This window comes from Plecotus auritus (genome assembly GCF_963455305.1).
Source record: "Plecotus auritus genome assembly, chromosome: 7".
Classification (NCBI taxonomy): domain Eukaryota; kingdom Metazoa; phylum Chordata; class Mammalia; order Chiroptera; family Vespertilionidae; genus Plecotus; species Plecotus auritus.
The window spans coordinates 108,509,279-108,528,809 of record NC_137774.1 but is presented as its reverse complement, the minus strand read 5'-3'; the positions used below and the strand labels follow the sequence as shown (position 1 = coordinate 108,528,809).

Here is a 19,531-nt window from a genome sequence, read left to right as displayed (position 1 = left end):
ACTGCACTTCAACTTGCTTTTTTCATTTAATAATACTTCTTAGATATCTTTCTATATCAACATATAGAGTTTTTTTTGTAGTTTCTGTAGTTTCTCTTATCCTGATAATGTTATCTTTTCAGCATGCACATCAATTTTGTTGCTATTATATGCTCTTTTAAGATATGTGTGTACTGTCTAAACACTTAGAATAAATTTCAGGAAGGTTATTAGTTTAATGCTGTGTTCTGCTTTTATTTTGGGGATACCAGTGACTTAAGTTCCTTCCATTTGTTATTTTATGAGAATTTTTCTAAATGGGAAATTCCTAATAATTTACTAGTGAGGGGTGAGTAGCAGAGAAGGAAAAAAATATTTACTCAAAAGAAGTAAACATAGAAGTTATGAGGGACAAATTCCAACTCTAATTAGATGACACATAATTTGTTTCTTAATAGGAATCAACCCTCAAAAGTGTATTGAGTGCCTTATGGAATTTGTCAGCACATTGCACTGAGAATAAAGCTGATATATGTGCTGTAGATGGTGCACTTGCATTTTTGGTTGGCACTCTCACTTACCGGAGCCAGACAAATACTTTAGCCATTATTGAAAGTGGAGGTGGGATATTACGGAATGTGTCCAGCTTGATAGCAACAAATGAGGATCACAGGTAAATACAGAGTTTTATATTATTTTTAATTAGTGTACAATTAAATTGGTGTAGAATTCAATCCCTCAAAAAGACCCATTTGTTTTGTGTATTTATGCAAGTTCTAAGCCAAATTATATTTATTGTGGTGAAAAAGTAACTTTTAATTTCTAATTTACTCATTAGTAATAAAAGTTTATAGTATCATAAAGATGTCTAGAAATGAACAAATGATAGCTAAGAGGTATAATGCATATATAGAGAAAAAGGTTAAAATCACAAAAACAAAACCTATAGATATGCTCCAGATAATACATTTGTTTACATTTTTCTAATTGATGTCTTAACGTCAATAACCATATTATTTAGCCAACAGCCACTCATCCAATCTACTAGACCTGTGATACCTAAGAGTGCACCTCAGATACAGAGCACACATTTTCAGAACCTTGGTTCTGTATTATGCCAACAAAAATATTAATATTTTTCACAGCATATTCATTTTATTCAACATTGTTCTTCTCTCGTTTTCAAACAGATCATGTAGTACTTTTAGTAAAAGAACCATATGAATATAAACATCTTTTCTTTAATTTTTTGATGTGTAAATTACAAGCCTTATAGCCCTTTCTGCTATGCAAAGAAGTCTTTTTAAATTCAATAAGCACTGCTGAAAGAAGAATATTTTAAAACCTTGTTGTACACCCTTGCCAATCACTTTTAAAGTCCACTAAAGCTAAATATTTTGTCATTAACTTCAGCTTACACTGCATTAAGTACCCTGTAGCTCTTCAGGTCCCAAAGTTCATGATGTTGATTCTCAACCCTTATATTTATAGTTAACCTTTAAATGTTTTGAAAAACTTTCTTTTAATTTTAGAAATAATGTTTCCAGAGAGCACTTGTAAGGAGGGATGGCAGTATCACAGAATCTAGCCAGAGACATAACCATTGCTCTAAAAGTCAGTTTCCTAATCTGGGTGCTTACAGCATGCTCCTTGAATACATAAAGGTCTATTGATTGATTAATTTACCACAAAGTCCCTTTCAGCAAGATACATTTATTGTCCTTAAATTGGGAAAATCTGTCACTATGTAAATAAAGTAAATGTACCTATTCAAGAAAAAATTTAATGAGCTATCAGGTCATATAGGATAATGAGCTATCAGGTCATATAGGATACTGAGAGCACTGATGATAAACACCTCAAGTTCATATCAGGTCATATAGGATATGCAAAATAGATTAAAATGAACATTGTACTGCCCAGCAAGCATGGCTCAGTGGTTGAGCATCAACCTATGAACCAGGAGGTCACAGGTTCAATTCCCGGTCAGGGCACATACCCAGGTTGTGGACTCGATCCCCAGTAGGGGGTGTGTAGGAGGCAGCCGATCCATGGTTCTCTCTATCATGGATGTTTCTATCTCCCTCTCCCTTCCTCTCTGAAATCAATAAAAATATATATTTTTAAAAATGAACATTGTACTTCTTTTAGCCTGACAGAGGAGTACTTGAAAACAATAAACCTTAAATGAACTAACACAAAACAAAAGGAGATGTGGAATGCTTGGAATTTATAGTATAAATTGGTGTAATTTTATTTTGCCTGTTTTAGTAATTATATTTAGTTTTAAATTTGTTTTTTATTCTTTTATTCGTTGTTACTACAAACAGATTCTGACCTTAACTTTGTGGTTTTTATTTCAGGCAAATCCTAAGAGAGAACAACTGCCTGCAAACCTTATTACAACACTTAAAATCTCACAGTTTGACAATAGTCAGTAATGCATGTGGAACCTTGTGGAATCTCTCAGCAAGAAATCCTAAAGACCAGGAGGCATTATGGGACATGGGGGCGGTCAGTATGCTCAAGAACCTCATTCATTCAAAGCACAAAATGATTGCTATGGGAAGTGCTGCAGCTTTAAGGAATCTCATGGCAAATAGACCCGCAAAGTATAAGGATGCCAATATTATGTCTCCTGGTTCAAGTTTGCCATCTCTTCATGTCAGGAAACAAAAAGCTCTGGAAGCAGAATTAGATGCTCAGCACTTATCAGAAACTTTTGACAATATTGACAATTTAAGTCCCAAGACATCTCATCGTAGTAAGCAAAGACACAAGCAAAGTCTTTATGGTGACTATGTTTTTGACACCAATAGACATGATGATAATAGGTCAGACAATTTTAATACTGGAAACATGACTGTCCTTTCACCATATTTAAATACAACAGTGTTGCCCAGCTCCTCTTCATCAAGGGGAAGTTTAGATAGTTCTCGTTCTGAAAAAGATAGAAGTTTGGAGAGAGAACGAGGAATTACCCTAGGCAACTACCACCCAGCAACAGAAAATCCAGGAACCTCTTCAAAACGAGGTTTGCAGATTTCCACCACTGCAGCCCAAATTGCTAAAGTCATGGAAGAGGTATCAGCAATTCACACTTCTCAGGAAGACAGAAGTTCTGGGTCTACCACCGAATTGCATTGTGGGACAGATGAGAGGAATGCACTAAGAAGAAGCTCTACTGCTCACACACATTCAAACACTTACAACTTCACTAAGTCGGAAAATTCAAATAGGACATGTCCTATACCTTATGCCAAATTAGAATATAAGAGATCTTCAAATGATAGTTTAAATAGTGTCAGTAGTAGTGATGGTTATGGTAAAAGAGGTCAAATGAAACCTTCAATTGAATCCTATTCTGAAGATGATGAAAGTAAATGTTGTAGCTATGGTCAATATCCAGCTGACCTAGCCCATAAAATACATAGTGCAAATCATATGGATGATAATGATGGAGAACTAGACACACCAATAAATTATAGTCTTAAGTATTCAGATGAGCAGTTGAACTCTGGAAGGCAAAGTCCTTCACAAAATGAAAGATGGGCAAGACCCAAACATATAATAGAAGATGAAATGAAACACAGTGAACAAAGACAATCAAGGAGTCAAAGCACAACTTATCCCGTATATACTGAGAGCACTGATGATAAACACCTCAAGTTCCAACCACATTTTGGACAGCAAGAATGTGTTTCCCCATATAGGTCAAGAGGAGCTAGTGCTTCAGAAACAAATCGAGTAGGTTCTAATCATGGAATTAATCAAAATGTAAACCAGTCTTTGTGTCAGGAAGATGACTATGAAGATGATAAGCCAACCAACTATAGTGAACGTTACTCTGAGGAAGAGCAGCATGAAGAAGAAGAGAGACCAACAAATTATAGCATAAAATATAATGACGAAAAACATCATGTGGAGCAACCTATTGATTATAGTTTAAAATATTCCACAGACATTCCTCCCTCACAGAAACCATCGTTTTCATTCTCAAAGAGTTCATCTGGACAAAGCACTAAAACTGAACACATCCCTACAAGCAGTGAGAATACATCCACACCTTCATCTAATAATGCCAAGAGGCAGAATCAGCTCCATCCAAGTTCAGCACAGAGCAGAAGTGGTCAGACTCAAAAAGCCACCTCTTGTAAAGTTCCCTCTATCAACCAAGAGACAATACAGACTTACTGTGTAGAAGATACCCCAATATGTTTTTCAAGGTGTAGTTCCTTGTCATCTTTGTCATCAGCTGAAGATGAAATGGGATGTGATCAGAGGACACAGGAAACGGATTCTGCTAATACACTACAGATAGCAGAAATAAAAGAAAACAGTGGAACTAGAGCAACAGAAGTTTCTGTGAATGAAGTTCCAACAGTGTCACAGCACATTAGAACCAAATCCAACAGACTCCCGGCTTCTGGTTTATCTTCAGAAACGGCTAGGCACAAAGCTGTTGAACTTTCTTCAGGGGCCAAATCGCCATCAAAAAGTGGTGCCCAGACACCTAAAAGTCCACCAGAGCACTACGTTCAGGAGACTCCACTCATGTTTAGCAGATGTACATCTGTCAGTTCACTAGATAGTTTTGAGAGTCGTTCAATTGCCAGCTCTGTTCAGAGTGAACCCTGCAGTGGAATGGTAAGTGGCATTATAAGCCCCAGTGACCTTCCAGATAGCCCTGGACAAACCATGCCACCAAGCAGAAGTAAAACGCCGCCTCCTCCTCCTCTTCCTCAAACAGTGCAAGCTAAACAAGAGGTACCTAAAAATAAAGTACCTAATGCTGAAAAGAGAGAGAGTGGACCTAAGCAAGCTGCTGTTAATGCTGCAGTTCAGAGAGTCCAGGTTCTTCCAGATGCTGATACTTTACTACATTTTGCCACAGAAAGTACTCCAGATGGATTTTCTTGTTCATCTAGCCTGAGTGCTCTGAGCCTCGATGAGCCATTTATACAGAAAGATGTGGAATTAAGAATAATGCCTCCAGTTCAGGAAAATGACAATGTGAATGAAACAGAATCCGAGCAGCCTGAAGACTCAAATGAAAACCTGGAAAAAGAGGCTGAAAAACCTACTGATTCTGAAAAAGATATATTAGATGATTCAGATGATGATGATATTGAAATACTAGAAGAATGTATTATTTCTGCCATGCCAACAAAATCTTCACGCAAAGCCAAAAAGCCGGCCCAGAGTGCTTCAAAATTACCTCCACCTGTTGCAAGAAAACCAAGCCAACTGCCTGTGTACAAACTTTTACCATCACAAAACAGGATACAAGCACAAAAGCATGTTAGTTTTACACCAGGAGATGATATGCCACGGGTATATTGCGTAGAAGGGACACCTATAAACTTTTCCACAGCTACGTCTCTAAGTGATCTAACAATAGAATCCCCTCCGAATGAGTTAACTGCTGTAGAAGGGGTTAGAGCAGGGGCACAAACAGGTGAATTTGAAAAACGAGATACCATTCCTACAGAAGGCAGAAGTACGGATGAGGCTCAAAGAGGAAAAACCTCATCTGTAACTATACCTGAACTGGATGACAGTAAAACAGAAGAAGGTGATATTCTTGCAGAATGCATTAATTCTGCCATGCCCAAAGGAAAAAGTCACAAGCCTTTCCGTGTGAAAAAGATAATGGACCAGGTCCAACAAGCATCTATGTCTTCATCTGGAAATAACAAGAATCAATTAGATGGTCAGAAGAAGAAACCTACTTCACCAGTAAAACCTATGCCACAGAATACTGACTATAGGGCACATGTAAAAAAAAATACAGATTCAAAAAATAATTTAAATACTGAAAGAACTTTTTCAGACAACAAGGATTCAAAGAAACAGAACCTGAAAAATAATTCCAAGGACTTCAATGATAAGCTACCAAACAATGAAGATCGAGTTAGAGGAAGCTTTACTTTTGATTCACCTCATCATTACACACCTATTGAAGGAACTCCATACTGTTTTTCACGAAATGATTCTTTGAGTTCTCTAGATTTTGATGATGATGATGTTGACCTTTCCAGGGAAAAGGCTGAATTAAGAAAGGGAAAAGACAATAAGGAATCAGAAGCTAAAGTTAACAGTCAGACAGAACTAACCACGAGCCAACAATCAGGTAATAAGACACAAACTGTTACAAAGCATCCAATAAATCGAGGACAGTCTAATAAACCCATGCTGCAGAAGCAGTCCACTTTTCCCCAGTCATCCAAAGACATACCAGACAGAGGGGCAGCAGCTGATGAAAAATTACAGAATTTTGCTATTGAAAATACTCCAGTTTGTTTTTCTCGAAATTCCTCTCTAAGTTCTCTTAGTGACATTGATCAAGAAAACAACAACAACAAAGAAAGTGAACCTATCAAAGAAACAGTGCCCCCTGCCTCCCAAGGAGAACCAAGTAAACCTCAAGCATCAGGTTATGCTCCTAAATCATTTCATGTTGAAGATACCCCTGTTTGTTTCTCAAGAAACAGTTCTCTCAGTTCTCTCAGTATTGACTCTGAAGATGACCTATTGCAGGAATGTATAAGTTCTGCAATGCCAAAAAAGAAGAAGCCCTCAAGGCTCAAAGGTGATAATGAAAAGAATAGTCCCAGAAATATGGGTGGCATATTAGCAGAAGATTTGACACTTGATTTGAAAGATATACAGAGACCAGATTCAGAACATGGTTTATCCCCTGACTCAGAAAATTTTGATTGGAAAGCCATTCAGGAAGGTGCAAATTCCATAGTAAGTAGTTTACATCAAGCTGCTGCTGCTGCATGTTTATCTAGACAAGCTTCATCAGATTCAGATTCCATCCTTTCACTGAAATCAGGAATCTCTCTAGGGTCACCATTTCATCTTACACCTGATCAAGAGGAAAAACCCTTTACAAGTAATAAAGGCCCACGAATTCTGAAACCTGGCAAGAAAAGTACATTGGAAGCTAAAAAGGTAGAATCTGAAAATAAAGGCATCAAAGGAGGGAAAAAAGTTTATAAGAGTTTGATTACGGGAAAAGTTCGATCTAATTCAGAAATTTCAAGCCAATTGAAACAGCCCCTTCAAGCAAATATGCCTTCAATCTCTCGAGGTCGGACAATGATTCACATTCCAGGAGTTCGAAATAGCTCATCAAGTACAAGTCCAGTTTCTAAAAAAGGCCCACCCTTTAAGACTCCAGCCTCCAAGAGCCCTAGTGAAGGTCAGACAGCCACCACTTCTCCTAGAGGAACCAAACCATCAGTGAAGTCAGAATTAAGCCCTATTACCAGGCAGACATCCCAACTGGCTGGATCAAATAAAGGGCCTTCTAGATCAGGATCTAGAGATTCCACTCCTTCAAGACCTGCCCAGCAACCGTTAAGTAGACCTATGCAGTCTCCAGGACGAAACTCAATTTCTCCTGGTAGAAATGGAATAAGTCCTCCTAACAAATTATCTCAACTGCCAAGGACATCATCCCCTAGTACTGCTTCAACTAAGTCCTCAGGTTCTGGGAAAATGTCGTACACATCTCCAGGCAGACAGACGAGCCAACAGAACCTTATAAAACAAACGGGTTTACCCAAGAATGGCAGTAGTATCCCAAGAAGTGAGTCTGCCTCCAAAGGACTGAATCAGATGAATAACAGCAATGGATCTAATAAAAAAGTAGAACTTTCTAGAATGTCTTCAACTAAATCAAGTGGAAGTGAATCTGATAGGTCAGAGAGACCTGTATTAGTACGCCAGTCAACTTTCATCAAAGAAGCTCCAAGCCCAACCCTGAGGAGAAAATTGGAGGAATCTGCTTCATTTGAATCTCTTTCTCCATCTTCTAGACCAGATTCTCCCACAAGGTCCCAGGCACAGACTCCAGTTTTAAGTCCCTCCCTTCCTGATATGTCTCTATCTACACATTCGTCTGTTCAGTCTGGTGGATGGCGAAAACTTCCCCCTAATCTCAGTCCCACTGTAGATTATAATGATGGAAGACCTGCAAAGCGCCATGATATAGCACGCTCCCATTCTGAAAGTCCTTCCAGACTTCCAATTAATAGATCAGGAACCTGGAAACGTGAGCACAGCAAACATTCATCATCCCTTCCTCGAGTAAGCACTTGGAGAAGAACTGGCAGTTCATCTTCAATTCTTTCTGCTTCATCGGAATCCAGTGAAAAAGCAAAAAGTGAGGATGAAAAACATGTGAACTGTATTTCAGGAACCAAACAAACTAAAGAAAACCAAGTATCTATAAAAGGAACATGGAGAAAAATAAAAGAAAGTGAAATTTCTCCCACAAATTGTACTCATACTGCTTCCTCAGGTGCTGCAAATGGTGCTGAATCCAAGACTCTGATTTATCAAATGGCACCTGCTGTTTCTAAAACAGAGGATGTTTGGGTGAGAATTGAGGACTGTCCCATTAACAACCCTCGATCTGGAAGATCTCCCACAGGAAATACTCCTCCAGTGATTGACAGTGTTTCAGAAAAGGGAAATCCAAATGCTAAAGATTCAAAAGATAATCAGGGAAAACTGAATGTGGGTAATGGCAGTGGTCCCATACGCACCATGGGTTTGGAAAACTGCCTGAATTCCTTTATTCAGGTAAATGCCCCAGACCAAAAAGGAACTGAGGCAAAGCCAGTCCCTGCAGCGGAGGCTAATGAAAGTTCTATAGCTGAGCGTACCCCATTTGGTTCTAGCAGCTCAAGCAAACACAGTTCACCTAGTGGGACTGTAGCTGCTAGAGTGACTCCTTTTAATTACAACCCAAGCCCTAGGAAAAGCAGTGCGGATAGCACTTCAGCCCGGCCATCTCAGATCCCAACGCCAGTGAATAACTCAAAGAAACGAGATTCAAAAACTGACAACACAGAATCCAGTGGAACTCAAAGTCCTAAGCGCCATTCTGGGTCTTACCTTGTGACGTCTGTTTAAAAGAGCTGAATTAATTAAGCTAAGAAAATTATGTGTTAATTACAATTGCTATGTAGAAAATTTGTTTCAAATGAAACTTTAAAAGACTGACAAATTTTGTAAATAGGTTTGATTCTTGTTAGAAGGTTTGTTCTGGAAGCCATATTTGATAGTATACTTTGTCTTCACTGGTCATATTTTGGGAGGCACTCTTGATAGTTAAGAAGAAAATGGTAAAGCCAAGTATATTTGTACAGTATGTTTTACATGTATTTAAGTAGCATCCCATCCCATCATCCTTTAATTATTGCTTGTCTTAAAATAATGAACACTACAGATAGAAGATATGATATATTGCTGTTACCAATCATTTCTAGATTATAAACTAACTAAACTTACATCAGGGAGAAATTGGTATTTATGCAAAAAAAAAAAAAGCCTTCTGTTTTAGTCCTTGTGAGTCCACCTAACATCATAATTAATCATGTGGCTGTGAAATTCACAGTAATATGGTTCCTGATTAGCAAGTTTACCCAGCCTGCTTTGCTTTACTGCATGAAAGAAACTGATGGTTCAATTAACAGTTCTGTGGTCACATGATGTGCATTAGCTAGCTACAGTGTAACAATTTACACTTTTTGTGCTTAAAAAAAAAAATCTGTGTTAATTGTAAAACATTGGATGAAACTATTTTACCTGAACTAGATTTTATCTGAAAGTAGGTAGACTTTTTTGCTATGCTGTAACTTGTTGTATATTCTGGTATTTGAGGTGAGATGGCTGCTCTTTTATTAATGAGACATGAATTGTGTCTCAACAGAAACTAAATGAACATTTCAGAATAAATTATTGCTGTATGTAAACTGTTACTGAAATTGGTATTTGTTTGAAGGGTCTTATTTCACATTTGTATTAATAATTGTCAAAAGGGCCTCTTTTTAAAGCTTATATAATTTTTTTCTTCAAATTCTATGCATTAAGAGTAAAATTCCTCCTACTGTAATAAAAACTATTGAAGCTGACTGTTGGCATTTAACCATTCCATGCATTGGCACTTAACCATTCCTGAAATTTATTTTTCTTTTATGTGACTAGCACTTCCTAATGTTCAATATTTATGGAGTTGATTTAAAACAAATTTATTTAATACCAATGTAAATTGCCTAGCACAGACTAGGCATTGAACATAGCAGGCCCACATAGAATATTTCTTTTTTCTTAATAGAAATCTATACTTGAAAAATTGTTTATTCTTAGGTATAAGTAGTCTCTTCCAAGCCTGACTTGGAACATAACTGTCTTGTACCTTCATCTTCTCCCTGTTGCTACTGAGTCTGGAATGAACATTTTTTTAAAAATATTTGTATTGATTTCATCAATGATGAGAGAGAATCATTGATCAGCTGCCTCCTGCACGCCCCCCATTGGGGATCAAGCCAGCAACCCCAGGCATGTGCCCTTGACCGGAATCGAACCTGGGACCTTTCAGTCTGCAGGCTGATGCTCTATCCACTGAGCCAAACTGGCTAGGGCTGGAATGAACATCTTTTATCACCTTGTATGTTAAGGCAAAATCCCAGCAACCAAAAATAATCAGCACTTTGCCATTCTCAGAAAATGTAACACATGGAACATCAAAGGTAGATGTAATACCATTAGAATATTCAAAAGACTATTTAAAACCACTGCCTGTTGAGGAAAACTTTGTTTTTGACAGGCAGGGTTGTGGGATAGGTGTCCTAGTGCCTCTTCCTAACATGGCAGGGAGAATCCTCTTCATGAAGGAAGATAAACTGATACATTTATTAATAAAGATTATTTATCTTCCCAGAGTTTGTCCTAAAAGATCAGAGGGTGAGGAGGATAAATACATTTGTTGAATGAAATTTTATTTTTAAGGAGATTGATGCATTCTGCATTTGGAGACGGAAAAAGATATTTAGGTACACTGGGAAAGGGGTGAGGAGGAGTCAGCACATCTATCTTGTGCCCTTGGAATCGCATCATGTAGTTAATTATCTACCCCTTACCTGTGTCTATCACCTACCAGTAATGAGGCTGGTTTTCTAAAATAAAATGCCAGTAAATAGAGTGCTATAATTAAAGTAAGGCATTTTACTCCAAAGTTTATACGCTTTTCTCTGCACCACTTTACAAAGACCTCATTTTACTGATCTTTGGACTATATCTACATTTAAGTTTTTGTCAAATTTTAACTAAATGAAATAGTTGTGAATAATAATACTAATTTATTCTATTTGTATTTTTCTTAGTCTGCCTTACCCAATAGGGATATGTGCATATAGGTCATATTTCTTTCCTCTTCTTTTAGTCCTGATTTTCTATTTTTTCTGATTTATTGCATACCAGTTTTTATAAACCGCTTCGAGTACTCTTGTGGAAAAAAAATGGGATGTAAGCCAATTAAAGTTAAATTTCCCTTTTCAAGTAAGGAAAAAAGTCCTTTTCAAGTAAGGCAAAATGTTATCAATGCTGGAAATGAAAAGAAGGGTGCCTTCCACATGCCAGAAAACTCAGGAATTCCTATAGGCAACACCTACTGGGAGAAGGACCAGTCCATATGATCCATTGGGGGGAAGTTGTTCTCTGAGACCTCTAGTTAGAGAATTAGTAAAGGGGCAAGTCCCAATTCTACTTTTAGAAGTTCACAGGGTGCTGCCCTAACACCAGATATTGCTTGTTACTTAAATGGCATACTGAGCTTAGTTTTGAGGATAGTTAATAGTTGTGATGCCTGTTGAGAGAAATATCTAGCTTTGGACTGCAGCAAACCACGACGGCAGTGGTTTTCAAGCCAGTGCATTTGAATCACCAGAAGCGCTTATTAAAACAGCTGGGCCCATACCCCCATAGTTTCTGATTCTGAGTGGGATCCAAGAATTCGCAATTCTCACAGTTCACAGGTGATGGTGCTGGTCTGGAACCACACTTTGAGAGCAACTGCCCTATTACCTTCGGTTCTAGTCATTCTTCTCAACAACTGGACTTTTACCGGTAATCTGACAGTTATATCAACAAACTTCCCTCACCTTTAGGCATGAAAGACTTGAATACTGAGCTATGCAATCTGATATAGCTCATCTCCACTCCCAATAGTGGACAAATTTACCAAACATGAACAAGCAATTTTATAGAAAATGAGTCTGAGGGATCAGCTGCTGTTCCCTTTGAAGCAGTTATTGTAAAGGCAATTTCAGTAAGTATCTAATTTGTATTTGCAATAGAAGAGACTATGAAAAGGAACTTTGAAATTATTTCAGGTGTAAGGTAAATGTACCTAATTTGTTAATATACAGTGGGAGTGACTAACAACCCATTTAACTGTATGGCAAATTAGATTGGTATTTGAGAGTAAACTTTACAAGTTACCTGGGCACTAAAAGGACAGTTAATGAGGGGGAAGTAATGAAATAAAAGATAAGCCATAAGGATCAAATAGAACCGTAAGTATAGTAAAAAAAAAAAAAAAAAAAAAGACAAATATAGATCATGTTACCACAAGATTAAGTGAAGGGATGAATCTGTTGCTGAGGATGGGAGCCAGTTGCACTACATTTGAATTTATGTTATCACTGGGTTTCTTTGTATCTAAGGAAAAGAATACGAGTGCCAGAAATGCAAAACCTATTTATTGCCAAGAGCTGAAGAAAGAATTGAGTAGTCAAATCATTAAAATTACTGAAGTAATTTTTCACAAGTCATGGTGGCTGAAATAGAGTATATAAATTATTTTTTAAGTTTTAATAAGCATATTTTCCTTCTATTATGCTGACTTGAAAATACTGCTTTATAGTGTTGAAACCTATGGACTTTGACTCCTGTAAACAGCAGGTCATTTTCTTGCCATTCCCCTAACTGTTCTGTGGTCTATAAAACTATATTCTGGTTTTTGTTAGGCCATCAATACTTCTTTCAACCTGTATGTTCTATATGTATAATATTGTTCTTGGTGCTAAATATACTTTCTTTCCTCTGATATTCAGGATAATTCTTTCTCTATATTTGTGACTATTCGTTCATTTTCTTGAAGTTATGTGATTGTTACTATTTTTAAATTAAAAATACTCATAATGTATACTAATGAGGGTGACCATTGAATATAAAGCAACATTGGTGAAACATAACTATGAGAACAATGTCAAGCATTACCTGCTCCACCTACACCACCTTTGGAATCCACTTAGCATCACTAATTGGTCACTGAACCACATACCCAGTCTTGCCCCTGTCATAGGGGCAACTCACCATCAAATGACCAGTGACCAAATACTTGTATGGCCTGGCTTAAAGAAAAGCCTGGGCCAATCAATTTTAAGTAAAAGTCACAAAATTTCTGGTTGGTGACTGAGGGCTGGAACTGAAAGATCTTACAGAGTTAAGGCTAAGGGTTATTATGTATGATTGGCATCATGAAGCTAAAACTAAGGGAAAACCAGCCTGTGAAGGAAGAGAAGGGGCCAGATATGGGAGAGAGGCAGAGAGCAAGCTCCTGGTTTTATCTCAGTCCCTGCCATTTATGAGACCTGGTTTTACTTGTGCTTGTGTTTGGGGGCACTTATGAACTTTTAAACCCACTTTGCTCCTGAAGTAACTGAACTACCAGAAAACCGTATTTAGGCACATTTTAGTGAGTTAATTTCAAAGATAAAACGTTCTCTTTCTGTGGGGAGAGAGGAATAGGTTGCCTACAAAAAAAGGGGTTGGCATCAAATTTCTTCTCTGCCATATTAAATACCAAAAATGAAAAACAACAGTAAAACCATATATGCAGCATTTGGAAGGGAATAGAAATGTTACCTAAGAATTCTGAAACCAGCCAAACTAGCATTTAATTTATCTGAAGTACTATCATTCAGAATTTTTATTATCGTTATCAACAAGACCTTCCCTAGAAGACCAAATATGTTCGTTCATTTAGAGAATATTAAGTAGTCCACAGGATTTGTATATGGGCCAAAAATTCATTCACAGAAACAAGACAGTGGAAACAATAGCCAAATCATGCTGCGAGGCTGCTTTGGTCAAGATTCAAGTGCTGCGCCTAACCACCAGAGCCTTCTGACACACCCTTGCCATAAGTAACATTACATGCAGCACTTGCTTCCTCACACTGCTCACTTCTGGAGCCTTGCTTGGGTGGCCGTGATTGGCAGAGGCTATGTCACATGCTGCATTCATAAAACATGAATTCCCCAAATCTATGAGGAGCATTTCCAAAGAGGTGGGCAATCAGAATCCATGTCCTATTTCTGCTTCAGTATCCATGCTGCCCAAGAATTAAACAGGCTTTAAGTAAACCATCTGAGCAATAAAACTTAAACTTGAATAAATATATAAATAATTGTGGTTAACCTGATAATGAATCAATGTGAGTGCCCAAGTAACTCAAAATGAAAAGATGAAATTTGTAATAATTTTAATCTTAAATTCAAGTTACTCCAAACCAATCTGGGAAACAATATTTAGAAGGAAGAGAAGATGTAAAAGCATGCTAAATTTCTAATCTTACGTAGGCAGTGTTCAGAGATACTATTTTACTTTTAATTTAGAAAAATACAAAATCAGTATTTTAATTTAATAGTAACTCCAATGTTAAAAAGAAATAAAACTTCCCATCCAAATCACTAGCCCAAAAATAACAACTAGGAATTCTTGAACAAGATATCAAAGGACAGGAGAAGTGGCAAAGGGCTGTATTTCATAATGAAGCATGAAACGACAGATTACTACCAAATAATGAGTGGATTAAACATGAAGAGTAAAAGAACCACTCTCAGCTTGAAGTCAAGTTTTTAGAAAATCCTCCAATTAAATGCCATTAACAAAAACACAGTTAAAATGATCCAGAATGGATGAAACTAAAAATGCAACCACACTTGCACAGGCAAATACAAAAAAAAAAAAAAGAAAAGAAAAAAATGTACAAAAAGTGCCCTAGCCAGTTTTGCTCAGTGGATAGAACATCGGCCCATGGACTGAAAGGTCCTGGGTTCAATTCCACTAAAGGGCACGTACCTCAGTTGCAGGTTCAATCCCTGGCCCTGGTCGGGGGCATGCAGGAGGCAGCTAATCAATGTGTCTCTCTCACATTGATGTTTCTCTCTGTCTCTCCCCCTCCCTTCCACTCTGTCTAAAAATAAATGAAAAATTGTCCTCAGGTGAGGACAATTAAAAAGAAAAAGTACAGAAAGCAGCTATGGCAAATTTATGTCAGACAAAGTATTCTGGATAAAAAACATCAAACAGAATGAACAGGAAATGAACATCAGTTATGATGTTCTCTTTAAATGTCAAATATAGCTCCAAATGTATGAAGCAAAATTACAAATACAAAAATTGACAAAAATCATGGAACCAGTGGCTGTATTTGCAGATGGGGCCTCCAAAGAACTAATTAGGTAAAATGAGATCATATGAATGAAGGCCTAACACATAGCAGTGTATAGATCATGTATCATAGAAATGTACACTTGACACCTATATGATATTAGTAACCAATGTCACCCCAATAATTAAATAAAAAATGAGGGCCTAATCTGACAGGATTCGTGTCCTTAAAAGACATCAGAATGTGTTTTCTCTTCCTCCCTCTCTCTCTCTCTCTCTCTCTCTCTCTCTCTCTCTCTCTGTCCTGTCTCTTCCCTCCCCACTCCAACCTACACACAAAAAAGTCACATGAGCACACAGCAAGAAAGTGCTACCTAGAAGCCAAAAGAAGGAGCGTCAGAATGAAACCTACCTTACTGGATTCTTGATCTTGGCATTCCTGCCTCCAGAACTGTGAAAAATAAATTTCTGTCGTTTAAGCCCCCCTTCCTCCAAAAAAGTTATTTAAAACCCTAATTTCATTCTAAAAAGGGTGGATCTTAAAGGGAGGTTCTCAGAAGGTCCTTTTCTTTAGAAGAACTTGATGGGTTTGGGATCTGAAAAGCTAAGCCTGAAGTTTAGGTGAAAGGAGGGTCAGAGACAATCTCATGGGCTGGCTTAAGAGAGGCAAGAATTTCGGGTTCTTGGGGTATTCCAGGAATTGGGGCTGAGGGATAGAGATGGGAGGGGGTGGGGGACGAAGGGAAAGAGGCAGTGGCAAAATGGTGAGAAGTCAAGGTCCTGTGTCAGGTGACATGGCCAGTAAAAAACCTTAGTTACAGTGGCTAAAATGATTTTAGAAACTGAGACATACACTTGTTCATTTGGAAACCTCAGTTCTTTGCAAAATCTGTTCCAATATCAATGTATTCACCTTTTTTTAATTTTCAGAATCTTTTCTTGACAATTGCAATTAACTTCACCATCATATCAATAATTATTTAAATCTAAATATAAATTAGGTTTGTACTCTCCACTGTTTTCTCTATATTACATACATATTTAGTTTTTCATGTTATAATTTGGCTTAGCTGGTGTATGTCCCAACAAAGTTTTTTTTTCCAGAAAAGCTGAGTTGGGGGATATATTTTCTAAATCCTTGCTTCTTTAAAATTGTTTTTGTTTGCCCTCACACAATGGATAATTTGGATCATAACTTTGTTCACAATTCTTTTTTCCTCAAAACTTTTAACTGTAGTGTTTACTATGGTTAAGAAGTTAAAATATTAGTCTGACTTTTTTTTCTAGAGGTAACTTTTATTTCCTACCTTGGAGTTTGTAGGATTTTGTTTTTATCCTTGAAGTAAAAAAAGTCTACTGGCATGAGTCCTGCTGTGTCTTTTCCCTGCAACTCTGTCTTTTAATACTGCATCTTTTCAATCTTGAGTCTTCAGCTTAGTAAATGTTCTCAAGTTATTGCTGCTCCTCCATCACTTCCTTTCCCTTGGCTCACAGGTCATTTTACTTACATCTCCAGCAGCCCTCTCCCACCAACACACATATATCTCACATCTCTTCTTTACTCTGAGTTCTTTAGAGGCCCCATCTCTCTTTTTTTTTTTTTTTAAATATATTTTATTGATATTTTCACAGAGAGAAAGGGAGAGGGATAGAGAGCTAGAAACATCGATGAGAGAGAAACATCGATCAGCTGCCTCCTGCACACCTCCCACTGGGGATGTGCCCGCAACCAAGGTACACGCCCTTGACCGGAATCGAACCCGGGACCCCTCAGTCCGCAGGCCGACGCCCTATCCACTGAGCCAAACCGGTTTGGGCAAGAGGCCCCATCTCTTTATTTCCTCCTCCTCTCACCACAATTTTCCATGTCCAACTTCATCCTCCTTTAATTCAAACTGCTTTTCCACAAGCACAGACATTTAAAAACTTTATATTTGGTTACTATTTCTTTAATCATCAGTATGGTAACAATATTGTTTCCTCCCTACTAACCCATCCCCCCCCTTTTTCTTTGTACACTATTTCAACAATAGTGTAGAGTTAAATAGGAGTTATGAATCTAGCGTAGAATAACACTCAAAAATATTAGTTCCAGCCCAACTGGTGTGGCTCAGTGGTTGAGCGTCAACCCATGAACCAGGAGGTCATGGTTCAATTCCCGGTCAGGGCACATGCCTGGGTTGACTGGCTTGATCCCTAGTGGGGGCGTGCAGGAAGCAGCCAATTAATGATTCTCTATCATCATTGGTTTTTCAATCTCTCTCTCCCTCTCCCTGAAATCAACAAAAACATTAAAAAAATTACTTCCATCATTAGCTCAATATGTATAAACCAGAAAATGTAACCAATTTTTTTTACTAGCAGGTCAAAGCATACATCATGGGTCATATTGGTCTTTTAATCTCCAATTACTCACATGGCTCTAAGAAAACAACTCCCTGGGAAGTAGGAGGCTATGACATGTATTAAACCTCAGACAATTTTGTTCATTCCCCACTTTTCCTACATCCTATATAATCCTATATAATAAAGAGGTAATATGCAAATTGACCCTCATGCCCTCACAGGATGGCTGCCTACAACCAGGCCAGCAGGGGGTTAGTGAGGGTCGACCAAACGACTGAACAAGCAGGCTGCATGGGGCGACCAGGCCGGCGGGGGGGTTAGTGAGGGTCGACCAAACGACTGAACAGCAAGCTGCATGGGGCAACCAAGCCAGCAGGGGGGTTAGTGAGGGACAACCAAATGCATGAACAAGCAGGCTGCATGGGGCAAACAGGCCAGTGCGGGGGGGGGGGGGGCGAGAGGGGAGACCAGGCCGGCAAAGGGGGCAGTTGGGGGCCACCAGGCCAGCAGGAGGGGAAGTTTGGGAAGACCAGGCTGGCAGGGGGAGGCAGTTGGGAGCAACCAGGCCATCGGGGGGGGCAGTTGGGGGCCACCAGTCTGGCAGGGGGGGACAGTTAGGGGCGACCAGGCCGGCAGGGGTGGCGGTTCAGTTGGGGGGCGACCAGGCCAGCAGGGGGGGGGCAGTTGGGGGTGACCAGGCCGGCGGGGGGTGGGCAGTTGGGGGCGACCAGGCCAGCAGGGGCGGGGCAGTAAGAGGCAACCAGGCCAGCAGGGGGGCAGTTGGGGGTGATCAGGCTGGCACGCAGAGGCAGTGAGGGGCGATCAGGCCAGCAGGGGGGCGGGGGAGAGGTGGAGGAAGACAGGGGCAACCAGGCAGGCAGGCAGGTGAGTGATTAGGAACCAGGGATCCAGGATTGTGAGAGGGATGTCCAACTGCCGGTTTAGGCCCGATCTCGGCAGTTGAACATCCCCCAAGGGGTCCCAGATTGGAGAGGGTGCACACTGGGCTGAGGGAACACCCCCCGCCCCGTGCACGAATTTTGTGCACTGGGCCTCTAGTGTATAGAACCGGTGATCTCTTGGTTCCTGGGTCGATGCTCAACCGCTGAGCTACACCTGGCTTGGCAATATACTACGTTTTTTTTTGTTTTTTTTTTTAATATATTTTATTGATATTCTACAGAGAGGAAGGGAGAGGGACAGAGAGCTAGAAACATCGATGAGAGAGAAACATCAACCAGCTGCCTCCTGCACACCTCCCACGGAGGATGTGCCCGCAACCAAGGTACATGCCCTTGACCGGAATCGAACCTGGGACCCCTCAGTCCGAAGGCCGACGCTCTATCCACTGAGCCAAACCGGTTCCGGCTATACTACGTTTTTTAAAGTTTGGATTCATTTCATCCCTAAATGTTTGGTTTGGTTTGGTCATTTCATGAAGCTCTTTTTATAGGAATGTGTACTTTAGAAAGAAATAGTATTTATTTGTTTACATCCACACCAAGCTAAACAGGTACTACTAATACACTACAAGGAAGAATGAGAGACAGAATTTAGGGCATGGAGAAAAGTCAGAGGCTTCTGGTCAGACTAGCTGGGCATCTATGCTCAGCTATCATTAGCATGAATGGGCAAATATCTAACCTTAGTGGGCTGGGAAAATTTAGGAATTTTTGTTTGTTTAGGTTTTTTTTTGTCTCTGAAAGAGAATACGTATCTTACCTTGCCCAGTTTTAATAAGCTACTTTGTAGGTGTGGGATAAACAGCAGCTACTGAAATAGAAATGAAGGTGTGTTCAGGGAAATGCCGAAATAATGCTTTGCAATTAACCTAAGGTATGCAAAAGTATACTGAATTTTAGTGTAGATAATCTTTTTTTAAAAAAATATTTTATTGATTTTTTTTACAGAGAGGAAGGGAGAGGGATAGAGAGTTAAAAACATCCAT

At 39.0% G+C, this 19,531-nt stretch overlaps 1 protein-coding gene across 1 annotated transcript in view; it reads left to right on the top strand.

Moving 5' to 3' along the window:
• The window catches only part of APC (APC regulator of WNT signaling pathway), a 113,673-nt gene extending 101,315 nt beyond the window's left edge, over positions 1-12,358 (top strand). Inside the window, 2 exon segments of the mRNA XM_080678249.1 lie at positions 438-652; positions 2,343-12,358. Coding sequence (XP_080534375.1) covers positions 438-652; positions 2,343-8,910 — 6,783 coding nt within the window. The 3' untranslated portion in view covers positions 8,911-12,358.
• Positions 12,359-19,531: the final 7,173 nt, after the last annotated feature.